General features: G+C 42.9%; 2 protein-coding genes across 2 annotated transcripts in view; one reads left to right on the top strand and one right to left on the bottom strand.

Annotated features, from left to right (window-relative positions):
• MYO5A (myosin VA) overlaps nucleotides 1–19379 on the top strand; it is a 254256-nt gene that overhangs the window by 42363 nt on the left and 192514 nt on the right. The gene's annotated exons all lie outside the window — the stretch shown is intronic.
• The window catches only part of LOC143773547 (uncharacterized), a 55361-nt gene that overhangs the window by 21113 nt on the left and 14869 nt on the right, over nucleotides 1–19379 (bottom strand). Inside the window, exon 2 of the mRNA XM_077260956.1 lies at nucleotides 4959–5105. Within this exon, the coding sequence (XP_077117071.1) occupies nucleotides 4959–5029 (71 nt within the window). The 5' untranslated portion in view covers nucleotides 5030–5105. The remainder of the gene's footprint in view (nucleotides 1–4958; nucleotides 5106–19379) is intronic.

Here is a 19379-nt window from a genome sequence, read left to right as displayed (position 1 = left end):
TAAAGCGCTGCGGAATATGATGGCGCTATTTAAGCCAGTAAAATAAATAAACCCATGATTGAATAAACATGAAGTCCTATGGGATCATCTCTGCATTGCTGGACTCTTAAGTTTGGTATAGACTTGTATAGACGATTTTGATCTGTGACTTGGATAAAAAGCAGACGTCTGTTTTCTTTTTTCCCGACCAGTCAGTCCACAAATAAACACGGACATGTGCACAGCCACGTAGACTATAATGGGTACGTGTTCTATCAGTGAAAAACCATGGCAAGTACGCGGACGTGAAAAATGGCCACCTGAATGAGGCCTAAGCTTTGTGGTTTTCTTGATGCCTGATCCAGTCACAATAAAGTATATTTGTGACTTATTTTATATTTGATTAATTAAAATCAATCATTAAATCAATTACTCTTTTCCTTGAGGGGTTGTGTAGAGTCCAAGCACACTTGCCAAGAGCTTCCTAATGGAGTATAGTTGCATGCCTCCTTTGGGTTCCAGCTTTGACCACCCATCTGAAGAGTAAACACGATAGTCTGTGTAGTCTTCTAGAAATGGCCCCGACACGCTGCATCTGAAGGCATATTGTTGGCTCACACTGGAGTTGTGCATAGCGGACAACCAGCGAGTAAACAGTGTGTGGCCTTTTTTGACCCCAGGCTTTCTCTGTATAATATTGCGTTTCATAGAAGCCCCTCATGAAAGGAGTATTCGGAGGAAGATGCTCTATAATGTGGAGGCCAGTATGTTCTAATCATGTACAGAATAGCTATGTAGCCTTGAGGGGGTCTTCCTGAAAAATACATTTTGTTGAATACACACTGTGCATCCTCAATGCCCCAAGGCCTCTATTCCCGGCAGGTGGTGACTCCATGATAGCAGCAGGACATCTTGGGTGAGGCACAGCTGCGGTAGCAATTTTGGCAAACGAGCATACTCTCCACACAATTGTACCTGGATCATATTTTAGGTTTAACAATTTATCTGCCTCTCTGTACTCGATTCATCAGACTTTTTTCACCAGTATTCTGGCATAAAAAGCTTTGAAATATTGCATAACATTGGCGCAACTGTAGGCTGCGTTAAAATTATTTGACTTTGTGTTCTCAATCCATTTTTGCCCAGTTTCGATAAAGTGGTCAGTGCTGGAAGCTGGATGTGGGAGTAGCGATCACTACTCAACAAATTAATGAGGAGCAGAGGAGTGCACTCGCTATGCCAATAATCTTACTCCAGCAGGGCCTGGAGTAGGATTTGTGGCGAGGCACACTCAGAGGTGTATGCCACTCGTTGGCGTTCCTGATTCATGAAGAGGCGTGCACTTTTCATGAATCGGGAGCATTTGAATCTGGCACATCTTTTCATCAAGACCGGCGTGAACAAACAGTCTTGATGAATTTGGCTCTTTGTGTTTATTTGAATGTTTATTTTTTTCTGTGTGGAAGCTTTAGCTGTCATTATCCTGTAAATGAGGTACTCCGGGAGCCATTATAGCAGGGAAAACCCATGGGTGTCACCAATTAGGGGGCTCTGGATGTAACTTCTGACCACCTCTGAGAGCTGAATGTGGCTTATAATGTAGAAAAGGATGGGGGCTGCTGATCTACAGTATACCGTGTACTTCTGGTAGATATTGTTTTTTAAAATAATGTTCATCAGGAGGCAACATAAAGAATTATATGTCTACCGGTTGTTAACAAAGTTAAGTAGCCCATGAATTTGGCAACTGGCCCTTCCCCATTCATTTTTTTTACTAGATCAAGTCATGATTTGTAATACACATACTCGACTGAATGCAAAAACTATATAGCTTGATAGACTAATACTGACCATGTACAACTTTGTTATTAAATGGGATTGTCCACTACTTGGACAACCCCTTCTGACTCTGTCGTCCCGCCCCCCATCAAATAAGAACACCTGTACTCCCCTCTGATGCCGGTGCTATTCTGCCGAGGATTGTGTGACATTGTTATGCGATCACTGCTGCCAATCAGCGCTGGCTTCTCTCTCCCTACCTTTGTACAAAACAAGACATCTGGAGGAAGTGAGAGCAGCTGCAGCTTTCTCTTCCTCTGGATGACGATTACATTCGTATTGCTTATATAATGTAATCATATTCTGCAGGTCTTTACATATATTATCACTGTACCCATTGGGGCTCACAATCGAACTTATTCCCTATCAGTATGCCTTTGGAGTGTGGGAAGAAACCGGAGAACCCGGAGGAAACCCATGCAAACATGGGGAGAACATACTTTTTGCAGATGTTGTCCTTGGTGGGATTTGAATCCAAGACCTCAATGCTGCAAAACCGTGCTAACCACTGAGCCACTGTGCTAATGCCAGCGCTGATTGTCAGCAGGGATCGCGTGACATAACAATGTCACTTGATCCCTCCTGGAGAACCAGTGCTGACATCGCTGAGTTTAGGTGTTCTTATTTTACTTGGGGGACACAGGAATTCAGAAGGGTTTTTCCGGGTAGTAGAAACCCCTTGAACGCTTCTACTTTACATTTTTATTTTCCAATGTTTTATTTTTATGAATTCTCTCCTTGTGTTGCTCTCTATTTTCAGCTGTTTTTTCCCCTCCACAGTTCATGATCTCAGTCAAACTTTCAAATAAAGTTATGTTACACGGTGATGATTCTAATTATGTCTAATTGAATATTGGTATAATTAGCTTCTGAACAGAAGCCTGAATTGAAATCTGAGTAAACAACTTTCAAGTTATCTCGCTAGCACTTGTAGGCCAGGGCTGCCCCTACTTAATTTGTGACCCATATATATCCCCAAGAATCAAATAGTCTACAGTTAATATAAGCGTAGGATCTTATTTTAGTCTGACATCATTAAAACGTTGAACGCCTGTCCTGTTCTATCTGAGCCAGAAGACGCTAGCTCCTTAATCCTGGTTTCCATGGAATGTCAAAGCAGTTGCTGCTGATAAGATTCTGTCTTCACTGAGTAGAGATTTTACCCAGGAATTGATAATTTTGGAAATTAATGATCAGTCCTGGAGAAGAAAGAAGTAGATTTCTCCGATAAGATATATTTCAAATTTCCCTATTTTCAAGTACTACTTACTTTTATGAAATAAAAATTAGAACGATGGTTAGTATTTAAGTTAGTTTTTAAGTAGACCGTCATAAAGAATAAGGAAACACTCATGCAATAATAAAGTATTACTCTTGGAGACCTTTTATTATCAGTGATTATCTGAGAGGATCTCTATATGGCTGTGTGCACACGTTGCATTATTTGCAGCAGATTATTTTGCAGAAAAAAAATCAGAATATTGTCAGGAAAAACTGTGTACGTGTTTGTGTTTGACTTTGACCCGGTGACCCACTCCACAGCGCAGACGCCAGATTCCCAGCCCCGCAGTGTGAATACATAACGCACTGTGGGGCGGGATCTGGGGCCTTCGCTACACGAAGGCGCCGGTGACGTCACGCACGACAAAGAGAGGAAGCGGCACCTAGGGACACGGTAATGATGGACGGCTGCGAGGCGGATGAGTCGGGGGAAGAAAACATACCTCCCAGACTCAATAGAGGTATGGCGGGAAATGTATAAAACTCATTATTTCAGTGTTCCTAGGGATACTAAACATAAGAGCCACCTTCACAGAATGCAGCCTTAGTGCTGCTGAAGGTGGCTCTTTCACTTAAAAACGCCTGTGGGGGGGTGACAGGTTCCCTTTAAATAAAAAAAGTACCCCCTTTTATTTGGACAGCTTTATACACCCTTGGCATTCTCTCAGACATATCTGCTTTTCATGATCATCCTTGTCGAGTAACCAGTTACATGACCCAAGAAAGCGCATTTTTTTTATTTTTATTTTTTGGAGAGAAGAGGGCGCAATTTATTTGTGCCATTGATGGCATGTATAACAATCACAGCCAGCGTATATATCGGTCTTAAAGGGGTTTTCCGTTTTCAGAAAGCTTTATGCCACTTGCTGAGTTGGTTATAAACAAACTTGTAGTTTGGGCTAAGCTCAGTGATTGGCTGCAGTGCTGTCATTGTGATATCAGCGGTATAACCAGAGAGCGCACCTGCGGCGGAAAGCTGGCACCGAGCCAAGTCCTGCTCTGTTTTTTGATTATTTTTATAGCATTAACCCTATTCTAGTTGTATGAGTTATTCCATTTCAATGAACTTTCACATGTTCAAATCTATTTTATACTGTACATCACCTGGAAAATGTCAGAACACGTTGAAGGTTTCAGAATAAGTTAATACAGATTTCATAAGTGTAGTCAAAATCTTTGGGATCATCATTTTACATTTGAGCCCTTCTATGTACAGATGTGCACTTCAATAATCAGATTTTTACCTTAATATTTTAAATAATTGGTTTTCTGCAAATTACTCAATCACTGGACTGCATTGTATAGATCATCCAAAGCCTGTGGTTAGACAGCAACTATGGCTATTACTGGGGACGTACAGCCAAAAAGTGCTCTGTGCCACTACAATATTGCAGATGAATGGGATGGCATTTTCACACACTGGGTAATGCAACCAGTACAAGCAAGTCACAAAGGATTCAACTGACTCCCTCTTTGCACGACTTGCTTGTTGCGGTTGCAGTACGCTCACAATGAAACCCCTTGCACCTTCATTATGCTGCGACGTAACAGCGGCACAGTGCAATCTTTGGCAGGTTGACCTGTGTTGCAGCCAAAGTTGCCGTCTAGCTCCAGCTCCATAGAAAGTTTCATAACTTCTAATATCTGGAACAAATTAGCATTATTAACAATAACTGGAAAACTTATTCCAAATTTATAGACGTACATTGAAAGCTGCACGTAGACTTTCTAGCCCTGCAATCCAAACACCAAGTAAGGCTCTGGTATTAGATCCGATAGGTCTAGGCGATATGGTAAATGATGGACTCTGCCTCAGATCTTAAAATTTTGTCATGAAGCGTAATTAGGGAAACACTCACCTCTTGCATATGATACCACCGTAGAGTAGTTGTCGGCAGCCCGGGTGGGGCTTAGTTAGCAGATAGACCATACAATGAATGTCTCGCCACAATCTGTATCATCGTCCTTCACACTTGCAGAAAGACTCCGACGCTAATAAGATTATTCTACATGGATATAGGAGCACATTTATATGGTCGTGTCCAAAATTATTAGGAAAATAAGTTTGGCCAATGACGGCCGTACAGGGAGGTTCAGGGAGTTACTGCACATCATGGACTGTCACAATAAACATTCGTTTGGATAGATCTCCAGATCAAGCATTTTGATTATCACAAGACCACAGATTTTTATTGCTTTCAGCAAAACAATTAGCCCTTTTAGACTTCAAATAGCAAGTAGTGTGTATTTCAGGAAATCTATACAATGCGTGAATTCACAGCCCAGGAATGGCATGTCACAAGTCTACATTTGTGATTTCCATGCCTCTTTAATGTAACCTCCGTGAGGCAGATGATCCAGTGTCGTCAGCCATCCAAAGGATGGAGCATGTCTGGCCTTCAATAAGTCTATCTTCAAGGATAATGACCTCACATAAATGATTTAGGAGCAGTCCTAGAAATCTGGAGAAATAACATTTGGAAGATGGAAAACTATGTAGATTTTGGATATTTTACAGTGAGTATCATCTCTTTACCATTTCATGTACACAATGGTATTTGTGGTCATGGCTGTCCGATCCTCCATTGCTTACAATCCTGTGGGATCAATGAAATTTAAGCTCAAATACTTTACTTTTACTTCTGGATAACATTTGTCTATAGATCTTGTAAAATGGTATCTGCAGTTGTCGTCTTAAATATAGTATCCTTGGCATTAATGACTTGAGTTAATGTTTTATTTCATCTAATGACCTAGCAGGACTTCTGGTTCAGATCGCTGTTACAATATCTTAATCCTGATCAAATCCCTGCACTGAATGTTTAGGAAGCCAGGAGATCTATTCCTGTGTGCTATCTGCTTTATACTTGCGGTATTATAGAAACACGATATGGGCCTAGAAATGTACCAAACGTTATCACATGTACATTGGAATAGATTTTATGCTGAAGTCTTAGTATGTGCACATGTTCATTGTTTGCAGCCAAAAAATCTGCCACCAATACTGATGTGTTGGCAGCAAAAAATACAAGTAATTTTGATGCATTTTTGACACATTGTTTTGCATGTTTTTGATGCCAATTTTGTCACAACCTGAAGGATTTCCTAGCATCAGCAAAGTCCATGAGATTCCCGAGGTCTTATGCACACTTTGCTTATTTTTTTATTGCAGATTTAAATCGTCAGCGTGTCAATTCTTCCAGCGTTTTGCAGCGGATTTCACCCATACTAATGAATGGGAAAATGCATGCAAAAAAAACAGGGCTGTTGCTGTCGGTGTCCGTTTTGGTGGAGTCGGTATAAAATGGACAGACTCAGACTCCTAAAATATATAACACATTGGGTGCAGTAGTACAATGCAGGATGTGCTGTAAATGTTTCCATAGGAATTTGGGAAAGCTCTGTTCCTGATCTTAGGATCTTGCTTTTAGCGGAGATGAATCTGTGCTGCACTTAATGTACATGCTCAGTAGTGACCAGTGCTGTGGGGGTCGGAGCTGAGATGAATCTGTGCTGCACTTTATGTACTTGCTCAGTAGTGACCAATGCCGTGGGGTTGGAGTCAGGGAAATTGAGATGTCGGTATTTTGGCTTAGCGACTCCACACATAGCCCTTTAAAAAACTGTCAATCTGTCAAGCGTTAAAAAATGCATGTATGCATGTATTGTATGCTTTGTTTATACTGCCAACATATTTGTATTTGCGGCACTTTTTTCTGCTCCAAATACTGAATATGTGCCCATACACGTAGGCTTAACATATATTTAGTATCTTCTAGATGGGTTATTATATGATGCTGTAGCAGATCTAGATGGCAGTGATGGTTTCTGTTGCCCATTTATTGCACTGATTGGATTTAGGCTGTTAAACTTATTACCATTATCGCTATCTTTTCTAGTGAATGGACAGTGAAATCTCTCACCCTCTGGATGCTGCATGTGATCTTTGTTTTGACATCTGTGACATTTCTGAAGAAAGTGCATTTGTTGCATTGTGTAATCTCAATGATGTGTTATGTTTGTGTATAACTATTCTGCCCACCCAGGTTTATAAATCACATTAAGCCCTTAATGACTGGGAGTTTCCGTTTTTGTGTTTTTGTTCCCTTCCCAGAGCTATAAGTTTTTTTTATTTTTCAGTCAATATGGCCTTGTGTGGACTTATTTTCTGTGGGGCGAGTTGTACTTTTGAGCTACACCATTAGTTTTATGGGGAAAAAATTCAAAGTACAGAAAAATTGCATGACTCAATTATTAGGGGAACAGATAGGGCAATCTGTCACAAAGACAGGGATCGTCGGACGGTGTGCTGCCTACCTGGCGCTCGAGTCCGACACATCGCTGATCGGGTGGACAGATTACTGGGAGGGGCTGGTGAGGACCCAACGGTCATGGTGCACATTGGCACAAATGACAAAGTTAGAGGTAGGTGGAAGGTCCTTAAAGATGATTTCAGGGAATTAGGCTGCAAGCTGAAAGCAAGGACCTCCAACGTGGTATTTTCCGAAATACTGCCTGTACCACGTGCCACGCCAGAGAGGCAACGGGAGATTAGGGAGGTTAATAAGTGGCTCAAGAATTGGTGTAGGAAGGAGGGGTTTGGGTTCCTGCAGAACTGGGCCGACTTCTCAGTGGGCTACAGGCTCTGCGCTAGGGACGGGCTGCACCTCAATGGGGAAGGGGCAGCTGTGCTGGGGGAGAAAATGGTTAGAAGGTTGGAGGAGTGTTTAAACTAGGGATTGGGGGGGAGGGTATTCATTTTATAGGAGGGGAAGATAGTGCAGATAGAGAGCTGGGCACAAATAAGGAAGTTGGGGGTGGCGGTGGCATGGGGGGTGGGGTTAGAACAGTTAATAATTTAAGAAAGAATAGAGGTACAGAGAGTAACATCAAGTGCATGTATACTAATGCCAGAAGCCTCGCCAACAAAATGGATGAATTAGAACTAATGTTGTTGGAGCATAATTATGACATGGTGGGGATGATATCTGAAACATGGCTGGATGAGAGCCATGACTGGGCTGTTAACTTGCAGGGCTATAGCCTGTTCAGAAATGACCATAGAGATAAGCGAGGGGGAGGGGTGTGTCTATATGTAAAATCTTCCTTAAAACCCATCCTGCGTGATAATATAGGTGAATTTAATGAAAATGTGGAGTCCCTGTGGGTGGAGATAAGGGGAGGGGGAAAAAATAATAAATTACTGATAGGGGTTTGTTATAAATCTCCAAAAATAATGGAAGCAATGGAGAATATCCTCGTAAAGCAAATAGATGAAGCTGCGACTCAAGGAGAAGTCATTATTATGGGGGACTTCAACTACCCTGAAATAGATTGGGGAACAGAAACCTGCAGTTCCAGCAAAGGTAATCGGTTTTTGACAACTATGAGAGACAATTACCTTTCACAGCTGGTTCAGGACCCAACAAGGAGGGGGGCACTGCTAGACCTAATATTAACCAACAGGCCAGACCGCATATCAAATATAAGGGTTGGGGGTCACTTGGGGAATAGTGATCATAAAATAATAAGTTTTCATGTAACCTTTAATAAGATGGGTAGTAGGGGGGTGACAAGGACACTAAACTTCAGGAGGGCAAATTTCCAACGGATGAGAGAGGATCTTGGTGCAATTAACTGGGACGATATCCTGAGACACAAAAATACACAAAGAAAATGGGAGACGTTTATTAGCATCCTGGATAGGACCTGTGCACAGTATATACCGTATGGGAATAAACATACTAGAAATAGGAGGAAACCAATATGGCTAAATAGAGCTGTTAGGGGCGCAATAAGGAACAAAAAGAAAGCATTTAGAGAATTAAAGGAAGAAGGTAGTGATGAGGCATTAAATAAATACAGAAAATTAAATAAATTCTGTAAAAAGCAAATCAAGGCAGCAAAGATTGAGACAGAGAGACTCATTGCCAGAGAGAGTAAAAATAATCCCAAAATATTCTTTAACTATATAAATAGTAAGAAACTAAAAAATGACAGTGTTGGCCCCCTTAAAAATAGTCTGGGTGAAATGGTGGATGAGGATGAGGAAAAAGCCAATCTGCTAAATGACTTTTTTTCATCAGTATTTACAAAAGAAAATCCCATGGCAGCCAATATGACTAGTGATAAAAATTCCCCATTAAATGTCACCTGCTTAGCCCAGCAGGAAGTACAGCGGCGTCTAAAAATCACTAAAATTGACAAATCTCCGGGCCCGGATGGGATACACCCCCGAGTACTGCAGGAACTAAGTACAGTCATTGATAGACCATTATTTTTAATCTTTAAAGAGTCCATAATAACAGGGTCTGTACCACAGGACTGGCGTATAGCAAATGTGGTGCCAATATTCAAAAAAGGGGCAAAAACTGAACTCGGTAATTATAGGCCAGTAAGTTTAACCTCTACTGTGGGTAAAATCCTGGAGGGCATTCTAAGGGATGCTATACTGGAGTATCTGAAGAGGAATAACCTCATGACCCAGTATCAGCACGGGTTTACTAGGGACCGCTCATGTCAGACTAATTTGATCAGCTTCTATGAAGAGGTAAGTTCCGGACTGGACCAAGGGAACCCAGTGGACGTAGTGTATATGGACTTTTCCAAAGCTTTTGATACGGTGCCACACAAAAGGTTGATACATAAAATGAGAGTAATGGGGATAGGGGAAAATATGTGTAAGTGGGTTGAGAGCTGGCTCAGGGATAGGAAACAAAGGGTGGTTATTAATGGAGCACACTCGGACTGGGTCGCGGTTAGCAGTGGGTTACCACAGGGGTCAGTATTGGGCCCTCTTCTTTTTAACATATTTATTAATGACCTTGTAGGGGGCATTCAGAGTAGAATTTCAATATTTGCAGATGACACTAAACTCTGTAGGGTAATCAATACAGGGGAGGACAATTTTATATTACAGGATGATTTATGTAAACTAGAAGCTTGGGCTGATAAATGGCAAATGAGCTTTAATGGGGATAAATGTAAGGTCATGCACTTGGGTAGAAGTAATAAGATGTATAACTATGTGCTTAATTCTAAAACTCTGGGCAAAACCATCAATGAAAAAGACCTGGGTGTATGGGTGGATGACAAACTCATATTCAGTGGCCAGTGTCAGGCAGCTGCTACAAAGGCAAATAAAATAATGGGATGTATTAAAAGAGGCATAGATGCTCATGAGGAGAACATAATTTTACCTCTATACAAGTCACTAGTTCGACCACACTTAGAATACTGTGCACAGTTCTGGTCTCCGGTGTATAAGAAAGACATAGCTGAACTGGAGCGGGTGCAGAGAAGAGCGACCAAGGTTATTAGAGGACTGGGGGGTCTGCAATACCAAGATAGGTTATTACACTTGGGGCTATTTAGTTTGGAAAAACGAAGACTAAGGGGTGATCTTATGTTAATGTATAAATATATGAGGGGACAGTACAAAGACCTTTCTGATGATCTTTTTAATCATAGACCTGAGACAGGGACAAGGGGGCATCCTCTACGTCTGGAGGAAAGAAGGTTTAAGCATAATAACAGACGCGGATTCTTTACTGTAAGAGCAGTGAGACTATGGAACTCTCTGCCGTATGATGTTGTAATGAGTGATTCATTAATTAAATTTAAGAGGGGACTGGATACCTTTCTGGAAAAGTATAATGTTACAGGGTATATACACTAGATTCCTTGATAAGGCGTTGATCCAGGGAACTAGTCTGATTGCCGTATGTGGAGTCGGGAAGGAATTTTTTTCCCCATGGTGGAGTTACTCTTTGCCACATGGTTTTTTTTTGCCTTCCTCTGGATCAACATGTTAGGGCATGTTAGGTTAGGCTATGGGTTGAACTAGATGGACTTAAAGTCTTCCTTCAACCTCAATAACTATGTAACTATGTAACAATTCCACATTTGTTTTTGTTTTTTTTTCTTTGTACCATGTTCGCTGAATGCTAAAACTGACATGCATTATGATTCTCCAGGTCATTACGAGCCATTTTTCGCGATCTGGGGCTGGGTGAGGGCTGTTTTTTTGGTCATCCAGCTGATGTTTTTATTCATTCCATTTTGGGGTAGATGCGATATTTTGATCACCTGTTATTGCATTTTATTGGAGTGTTCTGGCAACCAAAATAACATAATTCTGACTTTTTTTTTTCATGTTACGCCGTTTACTGATCAGATTACGGTAACTCTTTTTAGATATTGATAGATTGGGCCTTTCTGAACGCTGTGATACCAAATGTGTATTTGATTTTTTATTATTGTTTTATTTTGAATGGGGGTGGTTTAAACTTTTATTTATTTTTTTTTAATATATTTGAAAAAAAAAAAATAAGGGGCACATGTCAGACGGAAAACATGCGGGCTCAGCACCGGAGTCCGCATGAAGTGCAGGGACATGACCTTTGATGTATAAACATGCCAAAGGTCTTAAGAGGTTAATCCGATAAGTCCTATTATGTAAATATATCCTTTACTTTCTTTTACTTAATTTAGAAAAGGGCGCAATATGTAATCTGTTGATGTCTTGATATTGCATGGGTACTCAAGGTCATGGATTGGATTGCCAAGGGACACAAGACTCCTGGACTCATCCAGACAAGTGCCAGCAGAGACGAGGTGTTCTTCAGTGTGAGCGTCATTGGGATGCATTCACAAATCTAGTTTGGCTAATGTTACACGTTGCTGTAGGTGACTCTTGCCCTGTCTCAGCATGTTATTTAGCATGTGATGGATTTATGAGCTCTATTTTTTAATAGATTATTTTAGATGTTGTGATCTTCTAAGTAGATGGTATCTTTTTATTCTCTTATTGAAATATAATATATAAAAATAATTTCCAGTAATGGTTGCCTTTCCAGAAAACACGAGACACATTCTTACAATGCTGTCGTTTAGGTCTGTGATGATGTAATTAATCTAACAGCACTATGATCGCTCCATAAATTGATTTTATGTGTGATTTCTAGATCAGGCAGTCCTGGTCAAGTTCAACAACACTCTTCTCTTTTACAAAATTACTGAATCTAAAAAAGTTCAAGTCAATTAGTTTAGCTCTGTATTTGTCTGCCATTGTAACTGTAATTAAAACTCACATAATAAACAAGTCTCTGTTTACACATCATTAATTTAGTCAGGTTTTTGACTTGGAAGCTTTTCTAGTGTTTCAGAAAGAATAGACAAAAATTTGGAAACCTGCTGACTGTTATAAGGCGATAGAATCTTATATATAAAGGTACCGTCACACTAAACGATATCGCTAGCGATCGGTGACGTTGCAGCGTCCTGGATAGCGATATCGTTTAGTTTGACACGCAGCAGCGATCAGGATCCTGCTGTGATATCGCTGGTCGTTGATAAAAGTTCAGAACTTTATTTGGTCGTCAGACCGGCGTGTATCGTTGTGTTTGACAGCAAAAGCAACGATACCAGCGATGTTTTACAATGGTAACCAGGGTAAATATCGGGTTACTAAGCGCAGGGCCGCGCTTAGTAACCCGATGTTTACTCTGGTTACCAGTGTAAAACGTAAAAAAACAAACACTACATACTCACCTTCGCGTCCCCCGCCGTCCGCTTCCTGCACTGACTGAGCGCCGCTCGTAAAGTGAAAGCACAGCGGTGACGTCACCGCTCTGCTGTTAGGGCCGGCGCTCAGTCAGTGCAGGAAGCGGACGCCAGGGGACGCGAATGTGAGTATGTACTGTTTGTTTTTTTACATTTTACACTGGTAACCAGGGTAAACATCGGGTTACTAAGCGCGGCCCTGCGCTTAGCAACCCGATGTTTACCCTGGTTACCCAGGGACCTCGGCATCGTTGGTCGCTGGAGAGCGGTCTGTGTGACAGCTCTCCAGCGACCAAACAGCGACGCTGCAGCGATCGGCATCGTTGTCTGTATCGCTACAGCGTCGCTTAGTGTGACGGTACCTTAACAGAAAATTATGGATTCATCAGATTGGTCATGGCTTCTGTCAAAACTTAAATAAATAATAAAGCACTTGGCACTCAAAGATTCATTTGCAAGATGAACGTAAAAGTTTTGTTTATTTGTGCGACCAGTTCAAGAGATCTTAAACGTTTTCGGTCACAAGACCTTCATCAGAAACATCTCTTATGAAACTGGAGGCAAGACAGCGCGACGCATAGGCCCAAAAGGCCCGCGCACAAATATAACCTGGCAAAAACACCATGTGCTCCTAGTTACCTCGGGGGTCCTGGAGGGTGTATAAGAGGTAGGGCGCACCGGGACGGCGAGGACTCGCTGTAGGAAAATGGCGCTAATATGTCCAGATTCGGGATGCCGAGGTACTGGGGAGCCGGTGTTGCCAGAAGCCTGTCGTGCCTCCAGTTTCATAAGAGATGTTTCTGATGAAGGTCTTGTGAAAAATTATTTACTGACGGGTTGGAAACCTTACTTGTGCACCACCAAGGAACCTTGAGTGCCGTGTGCTACTTGTATTTCTGTCAAAACTTAGTCAGTGTGAGAAGTTCTCATAAGGCCAGCTTAACATATCTACTCTCTTTCCATGTCCTCTACTTGATAACCCATGCGTGGTACTTTTATAGATGTATTCTAGTATCTGACTGTTCACTGATCCACTGAGTTATTAGCTGTGTTTTGTGACTGTCGTGCTGACTGTGGAATAGCAAATGGGCTCCTATACTGTTCCACAGGGTAGTGGTTTCTAGTTAGGATTAACCCTGATGGTGGGGATGCCTGCGTCTTTCTTCACTATGCTCCTGAGTAGCACTAATCTGTCAAAACCGGGCAAAATGTAGAATCACAGTTGCACAGCACTCACAGGGAAAAACACTAAGGAACAAAGTGTAAAGCCTGTGAGTCAAATAAGTAAATAAAGATACCAAGGGAAAAGGAAAAGCTTCACCAAACACCACTCTCAACAACTTTGGAATAACCACCAGTAAACCAGGATGTGTCCACCTCTGCAGACCAGGATAGACTAGCTATAGCTGACATTACCTGCATAGCAAAGCCTACAGGAGGTGAGGAATAGTGCCAGTTTGTCACCTCTGGCAGCATGGCCTGCATCTGTAGCGGTGTACATGAGTGTGGAGCCCTGTTTTTTCTTATGTTCCAGGTGTCTTTAGAGTAACATGACTCAGACTGAGAACTAATAGATTCTTGCTGTCACCATTCAAAGCTTGCATTGCAACTGAGGCTATGGAGTGCTCCAGGGCTAATAAAGAGCCCTCGGAGAGTCATGCCTGCCGAGCACACTGCCAGCTGTTTTGTGGCTTCCCGAACATATAAGTGTTGTACAGAAGGAGTAGCTGCTATTGTTCTATTGTTTTGATACATATGTCTTTCTGTATTGTTTGTTAGGACAACATGAACAGTTGGTTTCCATGCCGCCTCCCTGACAAATGAGAATACATTATGTATGCGTTTGTCATCTGTTCATTTTCTCCATCTCATCCTGCTATATGCTTTATAAAGGAGCTTATCTAGCCCATATAAATACAAATTTTAGTAATATTTTATGTCTCAATCTTTTTATGTTGTGTTGCCTTTTTCTCACATGGTTAACGATAGTGATAAGCGAATGTGCTAGGCTAAGGCGTTATCTGAGCATGCTCGGGTATTATCCAAGTGACTTCAGCTGCTCGAATAATATGTTGGTGTTTCCGCGACTGCATGTCTCGCAGCTGTTAGACAGCTGTCATATATTCAGGGACTTCCTGTGTGTTGGGCAATCCCTGCTTGTGTTGAGGCTGTCTAACAGCTGCGAGACATGTAGCCTCAGGGACTTGTACATATTTTTCGAGCACACTGAAGACACTCAGATAACACCTTATCCGAGCACGTTCGCTCATCACGATCAACAAACTATTCTTTTCATCAGGCACTGCGAAACCACCACTGACTCTTTAATAGTGTTGGTGTAAGCTGACCTATCCAGGCATGCATTTATAGATTCCTCGTGTTCATGGTTTCGCTTTATGCACCCTTCCTACCTCCTTATAATATGCATGGTATGCTGGAAAGAATTACCGCTCATAATTTCTACAATTTTTTAATTTGCCAAAGCTGTTAAAGGACTTGCGATATTAGCATCTACTTTTTATTGGGACACATCTTAAAGGGAACCTAGCACCCCGTTTTTTAAAGATTAGATAAAAATAGTGTGAAATAGGGGCAGAGCTGGGCTTTACATTACTGCCTTTTTGGTGCCTTTACACCCCCGTTAGGCTGCCGAAATACCTTTGTGAAGTGGCCGTTTTGTCCTGTCACTCAAGTTGGTCAGGTCGGATGGGCGTGGTCACAGCGCTGTTTCTCCCCCAGATCAGGCTCATCATTATGTTGGTGGCGTAGTGGTGTGCGCATGTCCAAGGTCCCGAATCCTGCACAGGGGTGTGAAAATAGCAGCGATGTCCGTTATTCCATTGGTGGTCGGTGGGCGCGGCCATCTTGCTTTGGCCGCGCGTGCGCAGAAGCGGCGCTCTGCTGGCCGCGGCTTCAGGAAAATGGCCGCGGGCATCCGTGCGTGCGCAGATGGCTATCGCGGCGGCCATTTTCGTGAAGCCGAGATGCAGAGTTCGCAGAGCAAAGTACTGGAGTGTGCAGGCGCCGGGCCTCTCTGACCTTTCCTATCAACCAAAAAAGAAGTCTAGCACTCAACTTCAGTAAACGTAAATGACGTTTTATTTTGTAGCACTCGAAACGTTTCAGTCCTAACATGGACTTTCATCAGTCACGTGCCAATGTGGGCCTGTGGGGCTAGGCAAAAAATAAGGAGATGGAGGCAGGATGCCAGGATATAGCAGAGGAACCCTATGCGGCACAAATAGGGAGAATGGTAACCGCTTAGTTGTGGTATTTAAGGTCATGGATGACCATATCACGGGTGGAATGTAGCACCTATAGGCGGAGGTAGTGCCGATGAGAGGGAGAGGGGTGCTTCCTTCAGACGCGGTATCCGCCGCTTGTCAAGCGGCGGATACCGCGTCTGAAGGAAGCACCCCTCTCATCGGCACTACCTCCGCCTATAGGTGCTACATTCTCCTTATTTTTTGCCTAGCCCCACAGGCCCACATTGGCACGTGACTGATGAAAGTCCATGTTAGGACTGAAACGTTTCGAGTGCTACAAAATAAAACGTCATTTACGTTTACTGAAGTTGAGTGCTAGACTTCTTTTTTGGTTGATACTAACGGTTTGGGAACCTAGTCTATGCACCACAGTGTGACTGTGCACACGGTGTTTTCTGATTCTCTGACCTTTCCGGCGCCTGCGCACTGCAGTACTTTGCTCTGCCCTCAATAGGGCAGACAAAGTACGCCTGCGCCGGAGCCGCGGCATGAAGACCAGAAGAGGACGTCATGGAATGAAGATGGGAGGCGCTGTACCGGACCTGAGACGCCCATCGGACCGGGACCGCCCAGGTGAGTATAATCGAACCTCTTTCTCCTCTTTCAGGTAACATCGGCGGCTTATCTACAGCATTACAGAATGCTGTAGCTAAGCCCCTGATGACAATGAGCTTACCTCACCATCGATTTTGGGGGTGACAGGTTCCCTTTAATAGTTGAATTCATGTTTTTCATGCAGTCCCATTGCCACAGATGTATAAAATCCAGCCCCATACCATGCAGGCTGTCTTTACAAACCTTCATGAATGGCTCAATTGAAAAAGCTCAGGATGTCACCATTCTAGCAAGTCAGTTCAAGAAATGTCGTCCCTCTAAATATTCCCCAATCATCTGTGATGTTATTGAAAATAGGAAGTATTTAGGAACTTTAGCAATTCATCCATGAAGTGGAGACCATGTGAAGTTACAGAAAGTGGCCTGAAGCGTATGGTGGATAAGTCTCCATCAGTCTGCTGACTATATAACTGCAGAGTCCAAACCTCGGCTGTCATTAACATTACAAGATCTGTGCACCATGAGCTTCATGGCGTGGGTTTCCAGGTACTAGCGGCTTCATGCCAGCCTTACGTCACCAAGCACAATGCCAAGTGTGGGATGAAGTGGTGTAAAAAGCCAAGGAACTTTGGAGCAGTAAAATTGTGTTTAGTGGAGTGATGAAAAGCGCTTCGTAGTCTGAAGGAAGAGTCAGAATTTGGTGAATGCCAGGAGAAAGTTGCCTGCTTGACAGCATTGTCCCAGTTGTAAAGTGTAGTGGATGTGGGATAATGCTTCAGGGTTGTTTTTCAGGGGTTGTCCTAGGCACTTAGTTCTGGTGAAGGGAAATCTTAATGTTTCAGCATGCCAAAATAATATGGATAATTATTTCCTTCAACTTTGGAGAAGACTTTTCTGTTTCCCATGACTGTCGCGGTGCACAAAGCAAGGTCCATAAAGGCATGGATGGGTGATGGTTGGGCGAGTTTGAACTCCCTATACCACTTTTAGGCTATGTGCACACGTTCTGGATTTTTTGCGGTTTTTTTTTTTCCGCGGTTTTTTCGCTATAAAAATGCGAAAAAAACGCACACTTTAAGCATCCTATTTAAAAGAATGCAATCCGCATTTTGTATGCACATGCTGCGTTTTTTTCCTGAGCGGAAACGCATTCCGGAATAAAAAGCAGCATGTTCATTAATTTGCGGAATCGCGGGGATTCCGCACACATAGGAATGCATTGATCCGCTTACTTCCCGCATGGGGCTGTGCACACCATGAGGGAAGTAAGTGGATCATGTGCGGATGGTACCCAGGGTGGAGGAGAGAAGACTTTCCTCCACAGACTGGGCACCATATAATTGTTAAAAAAAAAAAGAATTAAAATAAAAAATCGTGATATACTCACCTTCCGATGGCCCCTGGGGTCCTCCCGCTTCTCAGCAGTGCACGCGGCGGCTGGGATGCTGTGTGCGAAGGACCTGCGATGACGTCGCGGTCCCGTGACGTAATCCCAGGTCCTTCGCACACAGCATCCCAGCCGCCGCGTGCACCGCTGAGGAGATTGGGTGACGACGGAAGGTGAGAATAACTATTTTTTTAATTTTTTTATTATTTTTAACATTAGATCTTTTTACTATTGATGCTGCCTTTGCACAAGTGTGACCAACCTGTCAATCAGTTTTCCAAGCGATGCTTCAGATCGCTTGGAAAACGCTAGAATTCTGCGAGCTAATTACACTTGCAAAATGCTAGTGTTTAGCGGGAATACACATACCAATTCCGCATGCGATATACCTGCGCCAGGAGTGCGGAATTGCCGCGGAAATTCCGCAACGTGTGCACTTAGCCTTAGGGTTAACTAGAACAGAGATCGGGTGCCAGGCCCTCCAATCCAACATCAGTGTCTGACCTCACAAATGTTCTTATGGATGAATGGGCATCCATTCCCACAGACACACCAATATATAGTAGAAAGCCTTTCCAGACTAGTGGTAGATGTTATTGATGCAAAGGGTTTCCTAACTCCATACTACTTGGCTATGAATTTAAGTGGTAGAATGGGAAATCATAAAAGGTATCCAAATACCGTATATACTCGTGTATAAGCCAAGATTTTCAGAAAAATCTTTTTGTGCTGAAAACTCCTCCCTCAGCTTATACACAAGTCAATTGTCCAGAACGCTGACGGGGGAGGGGGAGCAGCGGCAGGAGCCGGCAGCTGTGGCACTGAGATCATACTCGCCCTCCGTCGCTGCATCTCCGTTATCACAGAGAAAAAAGCAGCTCAGATGATTACCTGCTGAAGCCTCCAAACAAATGCACCAGCAGGGTGCATCGGACCCGATTAATGATGGCAAAAACACAGGTGCAAAAAATACCGATGAAACAACCACTTTCAATCCAGTATTGGTTGTTTGGCATTAGTGCACAAAAGGATAAACGATAATAGTCTGTATGTGGCATTGTTCACACAGGCAATGCAGAGCATCTGGTTTACAGCCTATTACTAACGCACATACAGGCGGGCTGCCCAGTGCTACAAAATGCATGCTGTGTGAATAGAGGCCTACAGTTTACAAAGCCATCTTGGTCCGACTGCGCCCTGCAAGATAAAGTGCAAAAAAAACACATATGTAATGTACCGTATTTTCCGGCGTATAAGATGACTTTTTAACCCCTAAAAATTGTCCCAAAAGTCGGGGGTCGTCTTATACGCCAGGTACGGCATGTGCAGGGAGCGATCCTGGATGTTCCCAGGGTCTGAAGGAGAGGAAACTCTCCTTCAGGCCCTGGGATCCATATCCATGTAAAAAATAAAGAATAAAAATAAAAAATATGTATATACTCACCCCTCCGAGAAGACTGGCTGTCACCGCTGCAAGCGTCTGCCTCCGTTCCTAAGAATTGCAGAGC

The sequence above is a fragment of the Ranitomeya variabilis genome, chromosome 5 (genome assembly GCF_051348905.1).
Source record: "Ranitomeya variabilis isolate aRanVar5 chromosome 5, aRanVar5.hap1, whole genome shotgun sequence".
NCBI classification, from domain to species: Eukaryota; Metazoa; Chordata; class Amphibia; order Anura; family Dendrobatidae; genus Ranitomeya; species Ranitomeya variabilis.
Note: the sequence above shows the minus strand (reverse complement) of the source record. Positions and strands in the feature narration are given on the sequence as shown.